Source organism: Hevea brasiliensis, chromosome 8 (assembly GCF_030052815.1).
Source record: "Hevea brasiliensis isolate MT/VB/25A 57/8 chromosome 8, ASM3005281v1, whole genome shotgun sequence".
NCBI lineage: Eukaryota > Viridiplantae > Streptophyta > Magnoliopsida > Malpighiales > Euphorbiaceae > Hevea > Hevea brasiliensis.
In genome coordinates this window covers 6,925,440-6,951,316 of record NC_079500.1, presented here as the reverse complement: position 1 = coordinate 6,951,316, position 25,877 = coordinate 6,925,440, and the positions used below count along the sequence as shown (strand labels likewise).

Genomic DNA, 25,877 nt, shown 5'->3' with positions numbered 1-25,877 from the left:
TTAATAAATTTGACTCCATACAAACAAGGAAAAAGACCAAATACGTCCTAATAAAATCGAGTCTCCCTATACCTAGGACCTACCCAACCGCAAAAGGGCTTAAAACACACTTCTATATCCACATATCCACAACTCAATCACGTCACACCCCTCCCGCCCATTAAATCAATCATTCATCACAATATGTAAAATTTCAATTTAGTCCTTATAATTGATCATTTTTGCAAAAACTGCTCAAATAAGCTCTAAAAATTATAAAACTCTGCCTCGCGGTCCTTAGAAATATTACTAAGCTATTGCAAAAAGAATCGTAATTTTCTAAGCTACCACGAATATTTTATGGATTTTTAATCCTATTTAAGCACTAGAAAATTACGAAAAAGCAAGGTTCGGGTTTACCTTTGCCGATTCCGATTTCAGGAACGCGCTCGGGATGCCTGACAATGGTGGGGTAGCCAAAACCTCGATCCAATTCGGAGACTTTTCAATTCACATCCGACAACTGTCGAATTTCCGCGAATTGAGGATACCTACACGAAGCCCAATAATAATATATAAAAAATCAGGGGTGTTACAATTTGCAAGCGTGCCAGATACACGCATGCTAACTTCTGAAATCAAACGATTATGAGAATTGAATACTTATAACTTCTTTTAACTCCTCACCTCATATAGGTAAAATCTTTAATTTATTCTTTTAATTAATCTCTTTCTTGATATTTATTTTCATCCATATTTATCTATTAATTTATTTCAAATTTTTAATTAATTAAATTAATAAAATAAAATTAATTAAATTAAATTTAAAAAATTAATTTAATTAATCTTAGACATAAAAAAAATTAAATAGATATTAAACTCATAATAAACAAAAAAATGGAAGTGAAAATTGAGTTTATATATTTTTTATATTATCTTTTAAATATATTTTACAATTTTAATATAATTACTTTTATATATTTATATGTAGTTAAGCATCTAATATGACTTTTATTTATAATATATAGCTACATTTATATTCATGTATTATTTGTAATAAATGTATTTAAATCTTATATACTTTCTTATTTTCTTAAATTTTTTAATAATCTATAATTATAAATATATTAGATTAATTAAAATTTTAATTATTTTAATTATATTTTATTCATAAATAAAATATTTTAATTGTTATTATATCACTATAAAATATATAATATCAATAAATAATTTGAGAAAATGTTAATTTCATAATTAAAATGTTATTAAAATTAATGAAGTAATTAAATATATTTTGGGATAAAATATGTAAGTTATTTATAAAAATAAAATTATAAATCAAATATATGTGTTATATAAATTTTGTTATAATTTAATAAAAAAATAAAAATGCATTATTACAATTAGTAATTTGATAAAATCGATAGATAATTATTAAAATAATTTTAACAATTTTTAATATGTAATTCATTTAAAAAATAATTTAAAATTTTTTAAAAGATTTAAATAATTATATTTTATAAAATAGGGTTAGAGCAAAATTTTAATAATAGTTTATTTATTTATATCACTAAAAAATAAAATTTGAAGTGCTAAAATTTGTTAGCACAATAAATAAAGAAATATTTATATATTTTTATGGTATATATATATATATATATATATATTAAAGATAAAAGAAATGTCAATATCTCAATCAAGTTATGTGTATTAAGGATAAAGAATGAAAAGTGTTGGTGAAAGATGAGGACAATAAAGAAAAATGGATAAATTATTTTGATGATCTCTTTAATAATAGTGAAAATGGTAATAACGTGAATATAGATTATAGAGCAATAGAAAAGAATGTGAATTATACTATAATGATTAGATTTTTAGAAGCAAATGAAGCACTTAAGAGAATGAAAGTGGGTAAAGTCTGTGGACCCGATGAAATACCAATTGAAGTGTGAAAATATTTGGGAGATATGAGAGTGGCATAGTTAACTAAATTGTTTAATAAAATTCTAAACTCAAATAAAATGCTTGATGAATGGAGAATGAGTAGTTTAGTACCTATTTTAAAAAATAAGGGAGAGATACAGAGTTGCTCAAACTATAGATGAATTAAACTCATGAGTCATACTATGAAGTTGTGGGAGAGAGTTCTTGAACATCTCTCTCCCAATCAATTTGGCTTCAGGCCCAGTCATTCAACTATGGAAGCGATATTTCTCATTAGAAGCTTGATGGAAAAATATAAAGATATGAAGAAATATTTACACATAGTTTTTATCGATTTGGAAAAGGCTTATGATAGTATTCCAAAATATGTCTTATGGAGAGTGTTAGAACAAAATAGAGTATCTATTTGGTACATACAAGTGTTGAAAGATATGTATGAATGAACAACTAATATTGTGTGCACAGTGGGAGGGGACACAAGAGAATTTTCTATCTCAGTTGGATTACACCAAGGTTCAGCTGTAAGCCCTTATCTTTTTATATTAGTTTTAGATGAATTGACAAAATATATATAAGAGAGTATCCCTTAGTGCATGATGTTTGCAGATGATATAATTACAATAGATGAGATGAGATAATGAGTCAATAGAAATTTAGAGCTTTGGAGAAGTACTATAGAGTCAAAGAGATTTAAGTTAAGTAGAACAAAGACATAATACATATATTTCAAGTTCAGTGAAGGCCAAATTGGTGATAGAGAATAAGTTAGTTTGAATGAAATGGTACTGTCCAAAATAATTATTTTAAATATCTTAGCTCAGTCATTTAAGTAGATGGAAAATGTGAGGAGGATATTAGTCATATGATTAAAGTCGGATGGTTGAAGTAGAGACGTGCCACAAGAGTTTTATGTGATCGCAAGATCCCCAATAAGTTGAAAGGAAAATTTTATCGTATAGTCATACGACCGGCCATATTATATAGTAATGAGTGTTGGGCACTAAAGGAGTTGTATATGTCAAAGCTAAGAGTTGCAGATATGAGAATGTTAAGGTAGATGAGTAGCCATACTAGACTAAATAAAGTCCGTAACGAGAGTATTAGAGAAAATATAGGAGTTGTGTCAATTGAGGATAAATTGAGAAAAGGGGATTGAGGTGATTTGGTCATGTGAATGGTAGACATACGGAAATTCCAGTTAGACAAGTAGAACACATTGGGTAAGATGATAGAAAGAAAAGAATGCGTAGGCCTAAAATGACTTTGAGTAAAGTAGTACAACATGACATAGAAGCATTACATATTTATGATGATTTAACTCAAAATCATTTAAAGTGGAGAAAGTGAATCTATATATTCGACCCCATATTTTTGGGATAAAAGTTTAGTTAAGTTGAGTTGAGTTGTATGGTATAAAAAATAATTAAGTCAATATATTAATAAAATAAATTATTAATACCATTACTGCAAAGCCATAAGTTGGTGGAGCAAAAAAAAAGTCTATTTTTTATTTTTATTTTTTTAAAATTTAATTTAAAATTAAATTGATTAATATTAATCCCGCTTTGCGACTAAATGCTTACACCTCAGCAGCAGACCTCAAGGCTCACGCGCAAAAGCTCCTAAATACGCAAAAATATACAGAAACTTACGTTTTATACATAATCAACCGTATATATGCAACGTGTTTTCTAAATCCCTTTCGTTGCGCTCTCTCTGTGCTCTTTTCTTCCTTTAAAAACTTTCATGCATGGCGATTAGGGCATCAATCCATAATTAGGCCTCAAAATCGCTCTTGATTAATGCTATTACTTCATGAAGAAGATGTAATCTCTTACGGATTTTCGGCTTTTCTAACCATTTTGGAAGAAGAGGAGATAATAGCGAAGTTAGTTTCGATTTGGGGATTCGGGTTTTCGAGGGTTCGTTCTCTTTTTTTTTTTTTTTTTGGTTTTTAGGTTTTTCAAGGCATGAAGGGTCAATCTGAGAAGACGAAGGTGGTCGTGCGCCACTTGCCACCGACGATTTCTCAGGTCACTTTAATGGAGCAAATCGACGTTGCTTTTGCTCGGCGTTATAACTGGGTGTCGTTTCGTCCTGGCAAGAACAGGTTAGGGTTTTTTTTTTTTTTTTAATCTGATTTGAGACCTTTTTTGGGTGTTTTGTCTAGGTTTTGGTTCCATTTAACTGTTTTTCAGTCACTTTGTGATTGGTTTAATTTTACTGTTTTTGAGCCTCTTTAAGGTGGATTTGCTTTAATTTATTATATTATTTGATTTGATTTATATATATTGGGGTCATAAGCTTTCAAGTCGGATTAATTTTAGATTTAAAACCAGTTTGTCGCTAAGGGAACTTGTAGCAACTGGGAGCTTTTAGAGTTGTGATTTGGGAATGCGTGTGGCTTAGGAACTGAAGGCGATGAGTTGGCTTGGCATTTCTTGCTTTATAGATTTTTTGCATTTTTGAGTTATTGTTACTGGAAGCGTGATTGTTGAAATTGTTGTCCAAAGTTGTAAATAATCCATAGTTTGTGGGAAATGAGGGGATGGGCTGGAGGCATAGTGGGAACGGGAAACTAATGTGAAACTAGTGCGGGAAACTAATGTGAAACTAGTGAACTGCATTTGCAGGACAGAAATGTTGATAATGTGAAGATTCTGAGTGTTTCACTGGTTTATTTTTTTGCTTCTATGTTTATCACATGACATCTAAAAGGAAAAAAAATGGTAGAATGAGAGACCTGTATTAAAACTGAGAAATGTGATTTGTGCATTGCTCTCTTATGTCTGGCTGATTTAAATTTCTGTTAGTAACTTGGTGAAAAGGGAATGTGAGACTATCTACAATATTGGTCTTTTATCTTTATACTGATTCGGGATGTTTACATGTTGCTGCCATGTCTTCTGAATTTTAAGTTACTATATCTCTAACTATTGCTACCATATATGAAGGAGTCCCTATTTTTTATTTTTAATTTAATTTGTTGTTTGGCCTTTCTAAATTATTGTAAAAGTGATTATATAGTTTCAAGTGTGATGCTGATTTAACTGTTCTTTTTTCTTTCCATTATATTTTTCATGATCAAATGACAATCATTACCTTGCAAATAAAGCTGAGAGAATTTTAGATTTGATTTAAAATCTCTAGAGCATTGCTCTTTTAGCAGTTTTATGTTCTTTGTTTTAAAATTTTTGTTCTTTGGAACTTATGCCTTTGAATTTAAAAACAAGAAAATTTATGCTTTAGTACTTCCCAGTTATGATTTATGTTCTGGTTTCCCCTAAAGATGGTTTGAAAGACTCATTTAACATGATGTGGTTGTGTTTCTGCTTCTTTTATGTGAATGAATGCTGATTGTTATGGAAAATTCTTTGCTTTCTACGTGTCATTAATTATGGTAACTCAAATCATGATTTTTGCAGAATGATAAAACTAAAATAAAATTCATTTATGAAGACAGTTGCTCATACCTCATAGTTTAGTATTTTTGTTCAAAATAAAATTTGTGGTTAAGAACATCTCTTATAATATAATTTTTTTTTTTTGAAAATGATTGCAGCCAGAAGCATCAATCCTATTCTAGAGCCTACATTGACTTCAAAAGGCCAGAAGATGTTATTGAGTTTGCAGAATTTTTTAATGGCCATCTCTTTGTCAATGAGAAGGGTAATACTTAGGCATCCATTCAAAAAGATTCACGAGACACTCAAGTCATGTCTATGAATTTGTTTTTGTTTAAACCACTCTTTTGTTTTGCATAAAGAAGTTAACAATCTACTTTTGTCTGTCTCATGTTTAATTCTTTTTTTTTTTTTTTAATATTTCTGCTTGTTTTTTAATTTGAAATCCTTGCAAGATAGGAAATTTTCAAATATTTATTCCTTTCTTTCAGGCACTCAGTTTAGAGCTATTGTTGAGTATGCTCCTTCACAGGGTGTTCCAAAGCAGTGGTCTAAGAAGGATGGTCGAGAAGGCACCATATTAAAAGGTTTGATTTTGTTTTATTTTTTTAGAGAAAATGTTCTTTCTGGAAATTGGACATGAATATTTGTTGCTTTATGTATGCCATCATTTTCCTGCTTGTAAATACAAGTATTTCCTTCTTGAATATGTAGATCCTGCTTATTTGGAGTTCCTGGAATTAATATCAAAGCCTGCTGAGAATCTTCCCAGTGCAGAGATACAATTGGAAAGAAGAGAAGCTGAAAGAGCTGGTTAGTTACAAAGTTCTTGGGCACATGCAGCTTTATGAACAAATGTTTTAAATTCTAATTAAAGGGACAATGCATGATAATACCACATTACAAATAAAGTTGGAAGATTATTATTTGTAAATATTAGTCATTGTTCATCACTTCAATTTATATTTTTCTGTGATGTTTCTACAGGTGCTACTAAAGATGCTCCTATTATTACACCCTTAATGGACTTTGTCCGTCAGAAAAGAGCTGCAAAAAGTGGATCCCGGGTATTATTTTAATCTGAATATATACAGCTGAAGGTTCAAAATGTGCAAACAAATTTTTGCGTTGTTAACTTTTGTGTTACTTGCTGTTGTTTTGTAGTTTAGTTATTATCAATGTGTTATAGAACATCATTAGTTAATTATGGTAGGGCCATAGACGAGCATTTTCATTCCCTGAAGGGGATAATTAATTCCACCTTTTTCTTTCTTTTTTAATCTCATTAAACATCCAGATAAGAGGCAACTTTTATTTCATTCCATTTTCTTTCCTATCCCGTCTTAGTGGTAGCTTGCAAAATTTAGATGCCCAGCCCTTGGCAGTATTTGGGATTAATTTTCATTTGGATCTTACAAAGGTTTTACATTGGTGATTCAGTGTACTACTAAGGGAGAGATTGTCGGTTGACTTGTATCAAACATTGGCTAATGTTTATGTGCACTGTATGTTTTTTCCTCAAGTTATATGAGTATTATCCTGAAAATGTGTATAACTAGAAGTTACATCCCTGTTCAAATGTCGCACTTGATATGATTGCTATATATTTCTCTAGTTTGTGGCTCTTCTTTTCAGATAAACTTCTTCATTATTTTGGTTATCTTATCTGAAATCCATTAAAATGTAATATATTTTGGTGGCAGAGAATATTGGCTAATGGGAAACTTAGCAGAAGGGCTGGTGCAAGTGGAAGTCCTAGCTCATCCTCATCCAAACGAAGTTCTGACAAGAAGAGGGTTTCGACCACAATGGTATTCATGGTTATAACTTGTAACTATATTATGTCATGAGGGCATACTGAGATTCATGTTTTTAGAGGTACTTCATTAGCTAATTTGTGTTGTGCATGATATAAGGTATTTTGTTGTTTTAGCTTGAGTCATGGATTTATGGATTGCTTTGAGCCTTTATATGCATGCCCAAGTGTTATTATGAGCTTGGAAGATAGTAATGATGAATATTATAGCTTAGTATTTGTTGTATATTGCGATATTTTCTTATGGGAGTACATAGACAAGTATTAATGTGTAAATATTTGGATGTACTTTTACGAGCTATCCCTGATTGATGCTAATTTAATCTGATATTTTGTTTGCATATAAATGTGTTTGCTAAGATCAATGCTTGAGGTGGAAGATATTACAAACTCACTTGAACAAGTGACATGAACTGTGGGGACTTAGATAGCATTTACTGCTTAAATATAGGGATCAGAGAGGTTCAATCAAGTATATTGATGAGGAATAGGAAAGATGGCAGGTTCACATTTATGCTTTAAACATTTGATTGATTTATGCTGAAGTCATCGTGGCTTGATGATATCTAAAGAAAGAGAGTGTAATATTAATATGCCTTCTGTTTCTTAGGTACACACTGAGATTGTCATGTATTAATTTGCTTGTTATAGATGATGTACAAAATCATCCATGGGGGTGTGGTTACTTTGCAAGTTGGATGACCATGTATTCACCAAAGAGTGTGAAATAAAATTATAGAGAATTTGGAATGTGGAATAATTGAGCGTCAGTCACAACCAGAATTCTATATATTTGCTTTGTTGATTCAAACTATAAGTTGTATGTGAGAGATTTGTAGATTCTGCTTAGAGAACATCTTGGTTGGCAAAAGTACCTTCGAATGTGATAAATGTCAATGTCATGCCAAGGTGGAATTTCATAGTTCAATTCTCATATGTTTACTAAGTTATTGATTTTATTTTATTATATCTTTTAATATCTTGTGGTTAGCCATAACTATTATAGGCTAATATATCATATATGGAATTCATTAATGATTTTTCCTGTCTGATGGCAGTATGTTTTAAGGGACTCAGCAAAAAACACAAGTGCAAAAGACAAATCAACTTACATTTTGGTTCCTACGCGAGATGATCAGCATCTTTCTGATAATGCTGTTGCTTTAGCTTCTGCATCAGTAACTGAAGTATTGGAAGATGAAAGTGGTATGACTAGGAAACAAATTTAAAATGTTCAATGATGGTTTCAATTGTAACCATGTGTGCATTGTTTGACTTACAGTTCATGCACACACACACAAAAAAAGATGATACTAGGATTAGGAAACTGAAATTCAAGTGTTAAATGATGGTGTGGCATTCTTTATCTTGGGTGCTAAGATGCCAACTCATTTAGCATTGTTGTTGTGCATTGTGAAACATCTTATTTATCAAGGACTATTTGTTATTGAATCAGGCCTTTTATTACATCTTTGATGGGATCAAAATCTCTGTATGAATTGAGAAAGAGTATAGAGTTTAGTGAATGTTAAGTACTGATGCCTTTTTCACCTTGGCAATAATTTGATTAATCCCTGGCAAGATTTTGTATCATCCTCAAAGAGAACTTCATTGGTGCTATCCATATGCTTACCTGAGATTGTTGTATTGCGATTTACTCCATATTAGATGTTAAATACAAAATCTTGCAATCAGGATAGAACATTGTCTATTTCAAAGTGCATCTTCTTTTTTCTCATTTAGGATATATATTTCTCTTATATATACTGTGCATTTTTTTATGCATTACTAGCTTGACTAAAGTAAGAATTAGTTTCAAACCAGTTCAGATCAACTGCACAAATCCTTCTTCTGGTTTATGATCTATTTAGGCCAAACTTCTTATTATCTGATGTTTTACCATGTATATCCCCTTTTTTTTTTTTTTTTTATAAATATACCTTTTCACTGTCTACTCTGTTTTAGCTCTAGAGTCTGTTGGTGAAAGCATGATTTGTTGCTGGGTTTTGTTTCAGGAATTTCTGGAATTACTGATGCTGGGAAAAAGAAAATCCTGCTGCTGAAAGGGAAAGAGAAAGAAATTCCAACAGTAAGTCTTGCTTTCTGCTTTACATTTTTTTGGTGGCTCTTTAGTTAGACCACCCACATCTTTGTGCGAGTGAAGGCTTTCTTAATGCTCCTAAGTGAGTGAAAGTTGCAGGCCAAGGGAAATTGGTGAACTGAGATATGCTGTCTTTACTGTATCTGTTTCTGATGAAAAAGTTATTTATATTGCCTATATGGCAGATGGGTATGTAATGGCTTTCCAATGAATGTTGTGGATGAATTTTGCTACCTCTGCCAAGTGTGTAATGACCACTCTTTATAAATGCCATTTGCAATAATCTCAAGTCACAACTTCCTTCTAGAAGGGCCAAAAAAAGACTACTGCTTCCATTTCTGCATCCAACTTGCTACACTGTTGTCATTTTGTTGTAGAGACCACTATTACTATCATTTGTGTCTTTGTCCTGATGCTTTTATCATTGGGGTTGCTTTTGGCACTGCTGCAGCAGTTTCATTGTTATCATGGTTGTTGCCTGTTACACTTACATATGTCACTGTCTTCTGGTCATCAGCAGTTTTCTCCTACAAAGAACTTGCTCTTTCTTCGTTAGAAAGCACAGTTTAAGCTGTCTGGTAAAAATGCTTTGACTTTGAATTCAGCAGAAACTCGAGTCTAGAGACTCCATTAAAGATCCTAGTGCAATTATAGCAGTGCCACAGTTTTTCAGTACTTTTGGAGAGTGTTCTGCAATTAACTTTGCTGCCATTTGCTTTCGTCACATCAAGTGGCATTGGAATACGAGTCTAATTCTTTTTAGTATTCATTGAACTATTGCATCCTGCCTATTTTATTGAAAAAATTTATAAGTTTTCCACCATATCTTATTTGAGGCATTAGTCTGGGATATATTCAGTTTTTGTTTAAAACTATATTTCAAGCATGTTTAGATCGCATTTGTTGATTTGCACTTTACCCATTTCGGTAGATCATCTTCAATTCCCACAAGCATGTGTTTAGCCATTTTGCTTACCAGTATTATACCATCGGTGTTTATTTTCTGGTGGCATGTCACAGCAGAATGCAGCATCATTTGATAGAAATCTGACTAGCTCTGCTCTCAAACAGAGCCAGCGACGTGAGGCCAGCGGCATGATAATCAGAAGCATACTTCTAAACAAGGAGTCACGCCAAAATCAATCTTCTGGGGCCCTGTCTGAGCAGCAAACTCAAAACTCAAGTATAGAAAAGGATAAGCGTCCTCCTCGTCCTCAGCATGTGCAATTGATTGTGAAGGATGCAAATGGAGTCTCAGATGACAAACTCGTGGGTAATGACTTGCATGGTGTTTCTGGTGAGAAGCAGGAAAAGCGCACAAGAAATAAGGATAGGCCCGATCGTGTATGGACTCCTCTTCGTCGATCAGATGGATCATATGCAAGTGATGAATCCTTGTCATCTGCATCTCAATCTACACAATCAGTTGTAGATTCTTCTCAAGGTACACCATTATTTGATGTGAATGTTTTGGGATCGGTGATGTTTAGGACGCTGTAATTCAATATGAACATGTTGGTTTATTGGGTTGTAGGGACATAGTATTTGTGATTGCATTGACCAGTTGAAAAGGTCACTAATTGAATAAAAAAATATTTGAAGACATTCATGTGTGTACAATGATACTGACACCTACTCAGAAAAAATAACTGTCAGAAGTTCTTTTACAGCGAATTTTATACTTGAGCAATTTGTTTTGATATTTCTTCTGCATATGATCTTCCAGGAAGTCTTGGAGATGTAAAAGTTGACCCATCAAATTCAAGGAGTGGAGAAGTTAAAACCCTTGGAAGTGGACGTAGCATTCACTCTTCTTTAGATAATGGTTGGTTTGGCAACTTATTCTAGATTTGACATCCACATCAACATGCTGATGCACATGCATGGATTGTTCATGACTCACATGTCACAAATTGAATGCTTAATCTTCTGCAGGATCACTTAAACATTTTGGTCGTAGGGGACCTTCACATGCAGTGAGGGATGTGGATGGCTCATCTGGTGAAGGGAAGCCTTCAAAGAGGGGTAGTGCTTCTGGTTATGGTTCCCATGAGGTGCTTACACTGAAATTTTGAATCCTAAAATTTCACAACCATTGTCATGTCTGTCTTTTTTTTTTTTTTTCAAACTAATTGGTTGAAAGTTGGTTCACTGGATTCACAGAAGCAAGTCTGGGTTCAAAAGTCAAGTTCTGGTTCTTAGTGCTTTTGAAATGGTATGCCTTCTTATTCTTCAATCGTCTCTCTTTTGCATGGTATTTGGATTGAAATTCATCTTCCTCATTTCTAATTTGTAATGCCATGGCATGATATGATAGTGCTCCATTGGGACAACTTCTTTTTCTTCTTCTTCTTCTTAATGACAAACAAAGGTTAAACCTTTTCAAGTTTTTGCAATTATATCTAATCCTTCGAATTTATTTGTGCTTCAGCATATTTTGATGATTCTTTGCAGTCATTATTTTGCCGTGGAATGCTTAGTCCCATGAAATTTTGGAGCATGCAGTTCCTGTATGCTGGTGGCTGTCTCTTTTTACTAAAACAGATGGTCGGGTGTGAAGAATTTCAGCAGCGGGTAAGGTTTTCTTCGGGAAACCTAGAAGGAAAATGAAAGTTGATGTCAATGATGCCAGATAATTCATGTAATTAAATACTTGCTCGGTTGAAGGCAGTCCTGATCTTAGTCAAAGATAGCTCGGAATGTGCGGAAGAAAGAAAGGAAGAAAGATACCATCATTATAATCATATATAGGACCACAGATTTTGCCAGGGTATCCCTTTGTGGGGTTCGTTCTACTCATCAGAGGAAGCCATTGATGTGCTCATTCTTGCCCTTGACCGACTGCATATTGGGATATTCTACTTCTATAGGTTGATCCCCTACCCTGGTTAGAACTGTATATAAATATCCCAAGTGGAAAGCCTTACTTGATTTCCCATGTTTCTCATATGTATGTCTTGTTAAGCAGTCTAGCATTACGTGATTTGGTGAGAAGTTGTCAATAGCCCCTGGTATTTTGTAGGGCTATCTATAATTGGGTTCTTGTCAAAAGAGAATAAAAAGCTGGGGACCTTTTGTCCAGCGGAGCTGAGACTGCAGTATCAGTTATGTGAATGTTTTGATTGATGGTTAATGGAGTGATTTTAGAAGCATGGATGAATGTTATAAAATGGGTTAGGAACTAATTGGGCCTTTGTTATTGGCTGTGCTTCCGTTAATGGAAAATTGCTTTGGTGCCATGTGATTCTGTGATTCTTCCTTTTTGATCTATTTGCTAGGACCTTTTCCTTCAGCTTAATGAAACCTCTACGTGAGGCTTCCCTTCTAATATGCTAAATTTTAAAGTATAACTCATTGATTATGATGGTTTTTATATGTTTTTATTATAATCCACAGTTAAAATACGATTGTGGTACACAAGGGTATGGTTTGTGTAAAAATTAAAAAACATATGGGCCTAGAATGCTGCAATTCGTGCTCCATGCTCAACCAGATATAAAATCCCACTTCATGCGATTCTGTGGAGGTCAAAACGAGCAAGACTTAATTGACGTGGATAGCTCCAAAACTACAAAACCTTCAGCCGAGAGAGATTAGAATTGCCACCTGCCAATACAATGCCCTGCTGATGCTTCACCTTTGAAGTTATCCACCTTGGAGAATTTCATCACCAGTTCATAATTTTTCAGCTGGGTCAAGGGGCTATATTTTCCTTTAATTATTCTTGCCATGGCATTATCTTTCTCCCCCAATTTTACTCGCCACTATCATTCCCTCTTTCCCAGTTTCAAATCCTTAAAAAACAGAAAAACAGTTGTGGCGCGAAATTCCAACGGTAATGTCCCCTCCTCCAATGTTACCGTCCTTCACAAAGATAAGCCATTAATTCCAGGTCTCTCCTTTAGCTTGAATGTATTGGTATTTTGTTCTGTTTGCTAAATGCTTGCTTATTATAGGCGGCAAAAGTTGTCTGGAATTATGAACTTTTTGCTGGCAATTGAAGTGCAGGGAAGCCAGAGGCTGATGTGGTTGTGATTGGGAGTGGTATTGGTGGGTTGTGTTGTGGTGGGCTTCTGGCTAGATACCAGCAGGATGTTCTTGTATTAGAAAGTCATGATCAACCTGGGGGTGCTGCTCACACTTTTGAGATAAAAGGCTATAGGTTTGATTCTGGTCCCTCCTTGTTCTCTGGTTTTCAATCAAGGGGTCCTCAGGCCAATCCTCTTGCACAAGTAATTTGTTCTCTTGCACAAGTAATTTGTTCTTTTTTTTTATTTTTTTAAATAAAATTTTTTGTTTGTTGCTGACTTTTGCACAATTCTCTGTAGTTTAGTGTAGCAATGATCATATTTCACAATATTTTTCAGGTCCTAGATGCATTGGGTGAGTCAATTCCATGTGTGAACTATGATTCTTGGATGGTGTATGTGCCTGAAGGTGAATTCTTGTCGCGGATTGGGCCCACAGAATTTTACAAGGTGGGTTTCCTTTGTTAAAATGTCCATATTTTAGCCATTTCAGATGTTATCATGTATACTGGTTCACTGGTTCTTTATCTTTTTGAATATGCTAAAAGTTAGCATATTACACACACAAACTTCAATAATAAAGACTAGCAAATAGTCACTTAGTGTTTATGCATATTTGTATATTCATTCGAATTCCATCAATGTTTCACCCATTTTATTTCTTCAGAGTGATTTTATTTCTTCATATTGGCTATAGCATTAACCACTATAGAATCACACAAGTTTATTCCTAATGAAAATTTTCTTCTTCAATTAGGACCTTGAGACATATGCAGGCCCCAATGCAGTGCAAGAGTGGAAAAAACTTCTTGTAAGTAACAATAATTTTCCTTCATTCATCTATGATCTATCCTTATCCAAACCCTTCTTTCCTTCCTCTGTCTGGATATATCAACTATATAATTTTTTTTTTCAATTTGATCTTGTAAAGAAAAATAAAAGAAACAAACAAAAACTATTAAAATGCCATTGCTGAAAGTCACACTAAATTTTTTGCTTGGTGCAATAGAAAAAAGTGTGGGCATGCATCCACAAGGGCATTTCTGAACAAACACTTTGTGCAAAATGTTGAAGGTATTAAAAAGATTAGGCTTGTAGATTCAACTTTTTAAATAAAATTTGTAATTTCACAGGTAATTAACATTTCTCGTTTTTCCAGTTATTCATTATGCTTAATTATCCTTCAATTCCAAAATGCAATTTTGCCACAGGATGCAATACTTCCACTGTCATCAGCTGCAATGGCTCTGCCTCCTTTATCCATCCGAGGTGATCTTGGTGTTATCTCTACTGCAGCAGCTAGATATGCCCCTTCCTTGTTGAAATCTTTTGCTCAGATGGGACCTCAGGGAGCTTTTGGTGCTACAAAGCTTCTTAGGCCTTTCTCTGAAATTGTTGACTCATTGGAGCTAAAAGATCCTTTTATAAGGAACTGGGTGGACCTGTTGGCATTCCTTCTTGCAGGGGTGAAATCTAATGGTATACTTTCAGCAGAGATGGTAACTATGGCTTATTTAAGTTTTAAGATTCTCTGAAAGATGTTCTTGTATAAATATATTTCTAAATTGCACAAACAACCCAAAAGAAAAAAAAAAAAAAAAAAAGGCTGGGCACCTATGAGTTATAGTTTAATGACACATGAATCTCGTTGCCTTTGGAAAATCATTTATTGAAAATATTGCTGTAGAGTATTGCACCATTTGACAACACTTTGAATATATGCCTTATTATTGCTAGCTCCAACTGCTAAAGCTTGCAGCTTTCTTCTCTTAAAATTTAGCTTTTTTCTGAGATGGATAAGCACATTAACATATCGACATGATAGGAATATGATCATAGATAATAGAATCTGCTATTGAATCTTATTTATTAATACCTTATATTTCTTTTATTTCTTTCAGATTTACATGTTTGCAGAATGGTATAAGCCAGGTTGCTCTCTTGAGTACCCTCTTCATGGAAGTGGGGCTGTTGTTGATGCTCTTGTCCGAGGATTGCAGAAGTTTGGTGGACGGCTTTCTTTAAAAAGCCATGTAGAAAAGATTGTTGTTGAAAACAATAGAGCCGTTGGAATCAAGCTGAAAAGTGGTCAAGTGGGTTTCTTTAAGTAGTAGGTGCTAAATGGGATACTACTGTAATGATTTTTTTGTACTGAAGGAATAATCTTGTCTGCTGCAGTTTATACGTGCTAGAAAGGCTGTCATCAGCAACGCATCTATGTGGGATACTTTAAATCTCTTACCCAGAGAAGTTCTTCCGAAGTCATATGTTGACAGGATTAACACAACGCCACAGTGTGAATCATTCATGCATCTCCATTTGGGCTTTGCTGCTGAGGTGAATAAACTTAATGATAGCATGCATTTTATATGATGAATTTTCCCTTTTCAAAATTCATGATAATTGCTTCACAATGCAAGTCCCAAGTATTTGGTTTCATACATAAATTTACAGTGTCAAATGCTAGCAATATAAGATTACACAACAAAATGTCCAACTAAAATTTCTCCATATCTCCGTATCATTGACGATTCAACCTAATTGTAGTTTAAATGCTTATTGTTGTCTTCATATATTTGATCCAACATTTGAGACAAGAATAAGTTGAAGCGTATGCAAGTTCAATGATCAATCAAATCCACCACTAAGTTAATAAGAAATTTCATTTTGAGCTATGAAAAGCATCATAGGGTTTGGAATGATCCCTCTGCTATATTGTAAAGTTGAAAAGCAGATCACCTGAGATGCTTACAGAGTCTCAAATGCTATATAATATTTTTATTCCCTAGAAACATTCATACCTATATTAGGATGCAAGCATTGGTTGGTGATTAGGATAGGGTCTTAAGAAGCTGCTAATGATGAAGTAATGAATACAAATCGTTTTTTAAATTCTGTATATCAAAGTATAAGATCTTATGTTGCCATTTTATAAGCATCGGTATTTCTTGCCGAATCTAATTCCACTGTAACATTTTTTTTTTTTTGCTAATTAGGGCATACGTGAGGACTTGGGGATTCATCATATAGTTGTGAATGACTGGGATCGAGGAGTTGATGCGGATCAGAATGTTGTTTTAATATCTGTTCCTAGTGTACTTAGTCCAGATTTGGCACCCCCTGGGAAACATATCTTACATGCTTATACACCGGGAACCGAGCCATTTGAATTATGGAAAGGACTTGACCGTAGAAGTGAGGAGTACAAGCAACTCAAAGCTGAACGATCAGAGGTATGTATGAGTTTGACTTATCTAAGTGGATTGGTGGAATAGAATGCTAAGGTGACTCATTGAGAGTTAGAAGAAAAACAATTTGAGCCACTGTTGTTAGAGGCTAGCTACTCTTCTCCAAGTTGAGAATGCACCTGCCACTCGGCTAAGCCTACAGGTGCAGCTAGCTACTCTTGTTGATTGTATGACAAGTCACAAGTGATCTGTTGTTGCTCATTGTGTGTAGTCCTGATTTTTTAAATATAGTTTAGTGACTCAATGATCCATATTCATACTTTTCTTTAGTGAAATTGTTCGTTACAGATTTTCTGATATGACAGGTAATGTGGAAGGCAGTTGAGCGTGCCCTTGGTCCATGCTTCAGTCGTGACAAGTGCGAGGTGAAGTTGGTTGGAACTCCATTGACACATCAAAGATTTCTTCGGAGGAACAGAGGAACATATGGGCCAGCTATAGAGGCTGGGAAAGATACTTTTCCTGGACATTCAACTCCCATATCACAGCTTTACTGCTGTGGAGATTCTACTTTTCCTGGCATTGGTGTCCCTGCAGTTGCAGCTAGCGGTGCTATTGTCGCTAACTCACTGGTTTCAGTGTCTCAACACTCCCAGCTTCTTGATGCAATTGGAATTTAAATGCATTGATGAGTTCAGTTTTTTGCATTTCCAGAAATTTTCTTGATTAATCTGTTGTCTATAGTATTAAAAATATTGATGTATATTATGTACTACATATTTGCTTACCGAATCATAAGGAATCTTACAAGGGATCAGCATATGAATCTGCTACTACATAATTCATTAATACCATGCAACTTTTTTCTTAATTTTCTTTATTTTTTTTTCATGGATTCTTATGTTTCATGAATCACATTGTTATTATTTCACCTCTCATCACTTCCTATTCAAGCCCTAAGTTCAGTTAGAGGTTTGAGTTGAATAAAGATGGTGTGGCCCTGTGCATGCCTTAAAGATCCAATTCCAAACAGGTAGCTATCAAATTTCCTTTTTCTTTTCCCCTTTTTTCACAAGTGTACTCATTCTCATTTTCATAGTTTGTTCTGAAATGTTATTGTGTAAGCAATTATTAATCCTGACAAGGCCTGAAAGAGAGGTACCACACTATCTGTTGGTACTTGGTAGTATATAAAGCAATGTGATGTATAATTCTAGAGAGAGATAGACGATACTTTATTTTTCACAGGTTGCAATTGTCCAACAAACATTTCACTGGCTGGAAATTCTCCTTTTTTGTATAATTTTTCAGAATTAAAAGCAGTGCCTGGTCACAAACTGCTTAGGAAGATAACTGTCAGGTAGACTTCATCAGGTACTGCTGTTATAGGTCTGTGCCAACATGTGACTGGACCCATTTATTCTATCCCACTAAGTAGAATTCAAACAACACAACTCTTGATAAAACTATAAATCTTTACAGCTATGTCTTATCCAATATCCATGGCTGTCCACTGACTTATTTAATGCTTTTCTTTTATTTTTATTTATTTATTTTTTATTTTTTATAGATTATATCCCTACTCGTACATACGGATGATACTAATCCATGCTTGAGTCAGGAGTGGTTTATAAGTACATCACTCTCAGCAAAGACTACTCAAGATTTAAACCCCTAACCTTGCAGGTGAAATCTGTCTGGAATCAGTTTTACATCACTAATTCAACCATTTGTTGGTTGTAGTACTAATGGTTTTATTATTTGATTTTATATATTAACTAAGTGATATCCCTACTCGCACATATGGATTATACTAATCTATACTCGGGCTGAGAGTGGTATTCAAGTAAAGCACTCTCAACAATAAGGACTCGTGAATCAAACCCTTAATCTTTCAGGTAAAGTTTGTCAGGAACCGGTTTCACACCACTAATCCAATCACTTATGATTTTAATGCTTTCTTTTTAGTTGAGGGTATGTGAGTTAGTTTTGATATTTAGAGTCATAAACTGCTGATTCAGGAGGTTTACAGTTAAAGATATCAAATTTAATTGAGCTTTACAAGCATAAGGTTTAATTAAGTTAAAACTAGAAGTTGTGATTGAGGGAAGCAGATTTAGAGATACCCATTTTCGAATTAGAATGGCTGTAGACTGAGGTATTCACTCATGCATACGCAAGATTGTATGCACTCAAATCAATACAGGCATGCATAGAGAAGAAAAGAGAGAAAGTGGAAGGCCCCCAAATTGCTATTTGAATTGACAATGAGGTTGGGTTGGGGTGACCAAAAAGCCAAAAGCTAGATGTAGTAGTTGGGTGATCTAACAGCTTGACAGTGGCCTTGCATATTATCTTTTCTTTAGCCACTTAATCAGCTATATGATTAGATATAGCTTTGCCCTTTCTTTACTTTTTTTCTTGTGGACCACTTTATATATATGTATACCATCAATGGCCTGCTAGGTTTTGAATTATATGCAGCTATGAATTGAGGACCACCTTCTGCTCTTCTTTACATTATACGTATCATTTGGTTCTTTTAATTAATTACTTTTAATACTAAATAATTTTTGCCGAGTTAGAAACTTAGAGGAAATGAGATGAAGTTATCTTAAATAAATTTTAAATATTTTTCTAAAAAATTTTATTATATAGTGAGGATTTTTTTTTTCAATTTTAAATATAATTTTTGTGAATTAGTAAATGAACTAAACAGAAATCTAGTATACTTAAAAGGAATTTATTGACCAAACATTAAGAATACAAGCTTTAATAAATCAAATGTCATTTCTTAATAAATTGTTATAGAGTGAACATTTTTTTTATTTGATTTTAATTGAAATTTAAATTTAATATTTTAAAATCTTGAAAATAAACATATTTAATAGACTTAAATTTTTATATTCCAATGTTTTGGCAATGTTATAGAATCATTTTTTTTTTTTTAATTTTTCCCCACCCTTATGGAATGGATATTGAGAATTTGTTCTCACATCTATTCTCCTTAATCTATCTTGAATTTATTTCTCTCCACTTTTATAATTGTTCCAGGATTTAGTTTTTAGTTATTATAAATGAAAGTATAATCATTGATTTTATTTGGTTGGAGATTTTAGATCTTAATTTGTAGATATGAATATTCTATGAGTATAGTAGTGCGGTCTATTCCTTCATTAACGCATACTGATTGACAGTCATCTATGTATGTCATATATATTAAGTTTCTAGAAAAGCAGTTCAAGTATAATCAAAATCAAACAAATGATCTGTGACTACTTAAAAGATTTATATTTTTCGTCAATATCCTTTTCAAGCAGTACGATTCAAAAAGCAGAATCAATGAGATTTATTATAATGGTATTTGAAATCATTTTTAAGACTATGAAATCTAAATAGAAATCAAAGTGAAATCAATGAAAAACATTCATCAAGCAGAGGACCATCAAAAGTTTCTATTCAAGATATGAAACTCAAAAGTTGTGTATAAAGCCAAAGATCAATATTTTGTGTCTGAACTCTGAAGCAAGCAATATGAAAAAAAGGGAAAAAATTGAAAAGAAATTGGCAATGTGATGCATGGGTCCTACTTGAGGAGCACAAAAGTCTTTCAAAGTGTGTTTTCTTTCTCAATTATGTCAATTCTTGTTTAGATTTTGGATTATAGCTTTTAGGAAAGTGAAAGCTTATGTGGGAATTATGATTTATTCAAGAATTCTTGCTTAGAGTGACATTTTGATTATTGCTTGGTTGTGCAAGTTCTTAAAAGAAGATAAAACCCACCACAACACACCTTTATTTATTTTTAGTTAATTAGCTGTGAGCTTTGATGTGTATTTTTCTTTTTTTCTTTTTTTTTTTTTAATAATGAATTGGAATTTTCAAAAAAAAAATTGCAAGAAACATGAAAAAGAAAAAAAAATAATTAATGGATTCAAGAATTTAAATTCTTGATTTTCTTATTATGGGGAAAAAATATATAAATTGTAAAAAATGTAATTCTTAAATCTTAAATGTAGTCATGCATCAGTGCATCTCTTATATATGTAAACTAGTTATTTTACTTATTTTGTTTTAATAAAATAATTTAATATTTTTTTATATTTTATATGTTTATAATTATGTTATAAAATTTTATTGTGGTAAAATTTTTAAATAATTATAATTTTATTTCAAGTGTTAATAAATAAATAAATTGTTTAATAAATTATTTATTATTATTATTATTAAATTAACTGACATATACTAATAAAATGATAAATAATTATTAAAATTCTTAGACTTTAAATATAAAAAAAATAAAAATAATTTTTTATATTTTATAAATAATTTTTTTATTAAATAATTGTGTATGTGTGCATATATAATTTTTAAAAAATAAATCACCTTTTTTCTTATACATATAATATGATTAAAAAAATGATTGATTTATAAAGATATATAATATGATTAGCATAATTTTAAAATATTTGAAATTATAAACTTAAGAATTTTAAAATTTTTAAAAGTTGTAAAAATTTTTTTAAAAAATTAATATTTTTTGTATGAGATAAGATTTTAATAGATGTTATATTTAATATGATAAATTTAATTTTTTATATAAAAAAAATTATAAAAATAAAGATAAAAAAATAGATTATGCCACATGACAATTTTTTAAGCACATTTTTAAATTACATGGCATATTTTTATAAAGTCATTTTTAAAATTTATCTTTAATATATATATATATATTATTGAATTCAAAATTGTCATTGATTTTTTTTCTAGGAGATATAGTTAATAAATTGATGTTTCTTTTATCAAGAGAAGGATGATTTAAAAAAAAAAAAAAAAACTAGCATACTAAAATCTTGAAGAAACTCACCCCATAGATATCCTAGAAGACTATATATATAAAGGAAATTCTTGAAAGAGACGAAAAGAACTCATGATAATTTAAGCTTAGAGCAATTTCATATATATAATTAGCAAATCGATTAGTCATTTATTGTTAGAAAAAAAATTTTGAATATTGTGATTATAGAAATATTATTAAAATAAAATATATTGACTATAAAAAAGAAATATATATTTAAATTTTATTTGTTTCGCAGAAAATAATTTATATGTAAAAAGTTTTATTTTAAAAAATTATTTAGTTGTAATGTTAAATTAATAGTGAATATTTATTTAATGCATATAAAAATATTTTCACATTTTAATAAAATTATTAAAATTTAAAAAATAAAAAATTATTTCTTTTTTTAAATAAAGAAAGTTATATTCTTTAAAAATAATTTAATTCTCCCTTTTATAAAAAAATATTTTTTTTTGTTAATTTATTTTTTAAATGTCTCAAATACTAAAAAAATATAAAAAAAAATTTCAAAAAAATATTTTTTATGAAATAAATGAAACTTTAGCTAATTTGAATGCTTTCATTCTATATCTTCAAAACAAGATATATAATTGCTCATATATATATATATATATATTAGAAATTATATTAAATTTAATTAATGGAAAATTCAATCTTATGAGAAGGTTATGTAATTTCTTATTTTTATTATCTTTTATTTTTATTGAAAGCCTTTTATTTTTTTCCTTCTAAGAAAATCACACTTCACATATAATTGAAGGATATGCCGACAATATAAACGTATCAGGAAGATAGAAATTATTAAGGCAAAAATATCACAATGAAGTGATATCAGCCATTGGTGGATTTTGGCATTAACTAATATAATATAAGTGGTTCTGATGTAATAGCAACCAACCATTTAATATATATATATATATATATATATATATATATATATGGCAATGCATCATTACATAAAAATAAATTGAGAAATTAAATATTTAATATATATATATATATATATATATTGTATTTATAAATAATTACAATGTGTATATAATAATAAATTGTAATTACATTATTGAAAAGAAATTATGGTATATCCAAGTTGGTATATAATTGATTATATATAGAAGTAATATGGCCAACAACTTGATTATGATAAACATATTAAAATATATATAAAATATGAAATTAAATAGTGAATTATTTGAGAGATTGGATGGTTACTTGTTTATTAAATAGCTGAAAAAAGTAGACCTAATTCTTGAATTTGTTATTAAATGACCAAACAATTAATTAATTAATTTGACATGTATTACTTTAGCATAGCTTTCATTTTCAATAATATTTAGTCAAATTTATCACCAACCTAAATCATTTCAACCAAACACTTAATATCTTGAAAGGATTCTTGAAACTTCAATGTCTCTAAAACCAAAAACTATATTCATTTTCATGGATTAATATATATATATATCCCATCTTTCTTTTTCTTTTAAGAAAAAAAAAATTGTGAAATCTGAGATTTAGTGCTTTTGAAAATCTATATATAATTTTTCTTTTTTCATTTAATCACTTAATGCAAATTTTTTGAATGTGATTCTTGTTTTCTTTAATTTTTCTTATTATAAGAGAGCTCTATTAAATATTAAGTCTGTATATGCAGTGGTAGATTTAGAATTTTTTTTTTTTAAATCAACATAATAAATAATAAAAAATTTTATGATTATTAATCATATATATATATAAAAGTAATTAAAAATTATTTGTTAATTTATCATATATATAATTATATCATTTTGTTTTAATAAAATTTATTAAAGTCGGACTAGAATTTTAAAAGTAAATAATTTTTAAATATATAACATTTTTTTTTTTAAATTAAAGGGGTTTAGTAATTAAATTTATGAGGTTTTAATGTATATAAATGTGTATATATACAAAAAAAATATTAAAAAAATGTGTCAATTGACTCCCTATTTTTTTATGTATATCGGCTAATGCGCATATGAACGGAGTTACATTGAATTGATTGAATCAATTGACCCATTCAATTATATATATATATAAAAGGGTATGTCTTATATTTTAAATTAATATATAAAATTTAAATTTTACATATTTTATAATTCATTTACAATATTTTATTTTTAATCTTTTAAATGATAAGGTAAAATTTTAAATTATACATAAAAATATTTTATATTTAAATTCTGTAAGGTAGCATAGATAATCAAGCCACCTTAAACTATACTCTCTAATGACCTTTTATTCGCACAAGGACCCTCTTCCCCTACACTATTGTGAAATTTAAGGCAATAGCTAAGCACAAGCTCAAGCTCAAGATCTTCTTCTTTCTTTCCTTGTTGGTTCTTTATTGTGGTATCGCATGTTTCAAGAACAAGACATCTTTATCCTCTTGAGTCTTTGTCTTTTTCCCTTCTATTTCTAACTTTCTACATAAATTTTTCGCAAGCAGAAGGCTAGAGGCAGTGTCTCATGGCCCCAATTTGGCTTCAGTTGTCAATGACCTCTCATTCCCAAAGCAAATGCATTTGGCACTTGGCATGTAAATCAATCAACAATGGCCCACATTTATTTGTTGGGACCCATTTTACACATCATCTTAGGTCCCACCCCTCTCCATCGTTGGATGATCTCGCATCACCTCTTATGTGTAATTATTTGTCACTTAAAGAATAAAACTTTTTTTTTTAAGTAATAAAAGAGGAAATTGAATCAATCCATTTTTCTTATTTTATTTTATACAAAAATAAAATTGAATTAGATAGAAATAATCAATTAATAGCCTCTAACTTCCCCTTGATTCAACTGAAGTGGCTGCGAGGAAAAAAAAACTGCTAATAATGGTGCATTCAGTGATTACTTAATTTTATATAAAATATAATTATTTTATTATGAAAAATTAAAAAATTTAATATAAATTTATAATTCATATTATAAGATTTTTATAAAATTATTATTTTTTAAATAGTTAATTATGAAATTTCATTAATTTAACAAAAAAATAGAGCTTTTTAATTAAAAAATACATATAATATTTTTTAAAAATTTAATGAATAATACTTAATAAACCTTAAACTTGTTGTTATAATTTTTTTAATAAACTTGTTATAATTTTTTTAATAAAATTTATCATATATAATTTATTTCTTTATTTTTCTTAAAAAATATTAAATATATTTTATTTTTTCTGTTAAGTTAATAAAATTCTCATAATTAATTATATTGCAGAAAAAATTATTTTATGAAAATCTCATGAGATAAGTTGTAAATTTATATAAAATTTTCTTATATTTTTATAACAAAGTAATTATTATAGAACTAAGTAACTATAGAATACACATTAATAATATAGTTGAACTTGGGAAAGGAAAATGATTCAAAGCTTTTTTTTTCTCTGTTTAATAAAAAATTTATTATATATAAATTTTATTTGTTTCGTGAATAATAAATTATATATGAAAAAAATTTTTCATGAAAAAAATATTTTTCATGAAAATATTTTTTATTATTTTATTATAATATTAAACTAATGACATATATTTATTTCATATATATATAAATATTTTTATATTTTAATAAAATTATCAAAATTTAAAGAATAAAAATAATTTTTTCTCTTGAAAAAATAAAGTTATTTTTTTTAGATGACTTAATAATATTTTTTGTTTAACTTATTTTTTTGAGTGATTTAAATACTAAAAAATGTATTCTAAAAAATATTTTATGTGAAATAAATATAGTCGTAGACTATTATGAGTAATTGGGGATTAAAAAAAAAGGTGAAAGTATTAAACAAAAAACTCTTAATTATTGCCAAAAATTATTCTTACTTTATTTTTTAAATGAAGATATAAAATAATGTATCTCTATTTTCATAAGATTTCATTTTTTAATGAGTCTCTTTATTAAATATTTGTGTAGAATATTAATATAATGTGGCAAATTAATGGATAGTTAGGAAGTCATTTGTCTATTTTAAAAAAAAAAAATCATTTGTCATTAAAAATCATATATTTTACATGAATTATATTCAACTAAGCCAATCAGAATAGTCTGATCGATTTTTCGTGTAGATAATAGAGAAGTCTCATTTTGAGTCTTTCTAATAATTTCAAAATAATTCTCTTTTATAATGAGAAAGGAAATGGCGACGTCATATTGTGTAACTCATCAATTATTTTTTTGTTTATTGGACCACTATTAAATTAAAAAATATAATAATATTGATATTGATTTTTAAACTGATTAGGACAAAATGCAATATTATTAAGAATTTATAGAATTGTGTACATAATTTTATAGTTTATATTAATTTTTCTTAATTTATTTTTGCAAAAGGGAAATCCAAGTGTAAAGCATACCAAGATATTAATAATCTCCTTTGTTATTTATTCCAAACTCTAAAAAATCTTCAACTGAATAAATGAAAAAAATAAGTGGAAAAAAATGGAAAAGAATTAAAAAAAATAAATAAAACAACATTAAGAAAATTTTAAAATATAATTGTTACACTATAGTTGTACTAAATAAATTTTCAATATCTC

At 30.1% G+C, this 25,877-nt stretch overlaps 2 protein-coding genes across 9 annotated transcripts; both read left to right on the top strand.

The window, feature by feature from the left end:
• Nucleotides 1-3,526: 3,526 nt before the first annotated feature.
• Nucleotides 3,527-12,483, top strand: LOC110650161 (regulator of nonsense transcripts UPF3). 7 transcript variants are annotated; one of them, XM_021804999.2, is made up of 13 exons: nucleotides 3,527-4,033; nucleotides 5,486-5,592; nucleotides 5,819-5,914; nucleotides 6,042-6,140; nucleotides 6,315-6,394; nucleotides 7,031-7,138; nucleotides 8,202-8,349; nucleotides 9,159-9,232; nucleotides 10,316-10,688; nucleotides 10,971-11,069; nucleotides 11,180-11,298; nucleotides 11,408-11,459; nucleotides 11,699-12,483. In XM_021804999.2, the coding sequence occupies exons 1-12, from the start codon at nucleotides 3,894-3,896 to the stop codon at nucleotides 11,444-11,446; spliced, it is 1,482 nt and encodes a 493-aa protein (XP_021660691.1). In that variant the 5' UTR covers nucleotides 3,527-3,893; the 3' UTR covers nucleotides 11,447-11,459; nucleotides 11,699-12,483. The 7 variants fall into 7 exon arrangements, with proteins under 7 accessions (XP_021660691.1, XP_058007127.1, XP_021660689.1 ...); XM_058151144.1 differs by having other exon boundaries at nucleotides 11,676-12,483; XM_021804997.2 differs by having other exon boundaries at nucleotides 10,268-10,688.
• Nucleotides 12,484-12,660: 177 nt separating this feature from the next.
• LOC110650160 (prolycopene isomerase, chloroplastic) lies at nucleotides 12,661-17,331 on the top strand. 2 transcript variants are annotated; one of them, XM_021804990.2, is made up of 9 exons: nucleotides 12,661-13,136; nucleotides 13,253-13,476; nucleotides 13,612-13,722; nucleotides 14,030-14,083; nucleotides 14,484-14,771; nucleotides 15,174-15,365; nucleotides 15,451-15,609; nucleotides 16,269-16,505; nucleotides 16,826-17,331. In XM_021804990.2, exons 1-9 carry the CDS (start codon nucleotides 12,974-12,976, stop codon nucleotides 17,138-17,140), a joined length of 1,743 nt encoding a protein of 580 aa, XP_021660682.2. In that variant the 5' UTR covers nucleotides 12,661-12,973; the 3' UTR covers nucleotides 17,141-17,331. The 2 variants fall into 2 exon arrangements, with proteins under 2 accessions (XP_021660682.2, XP_058007123.1); XM_058151140.1 differs by having other exon boundaries at nucleotides 12,763-13,136; nucleotides 13,253-13,497.
• Nucleotides 17,332-25,877: the final 8,546 nt, after the last annotated feature.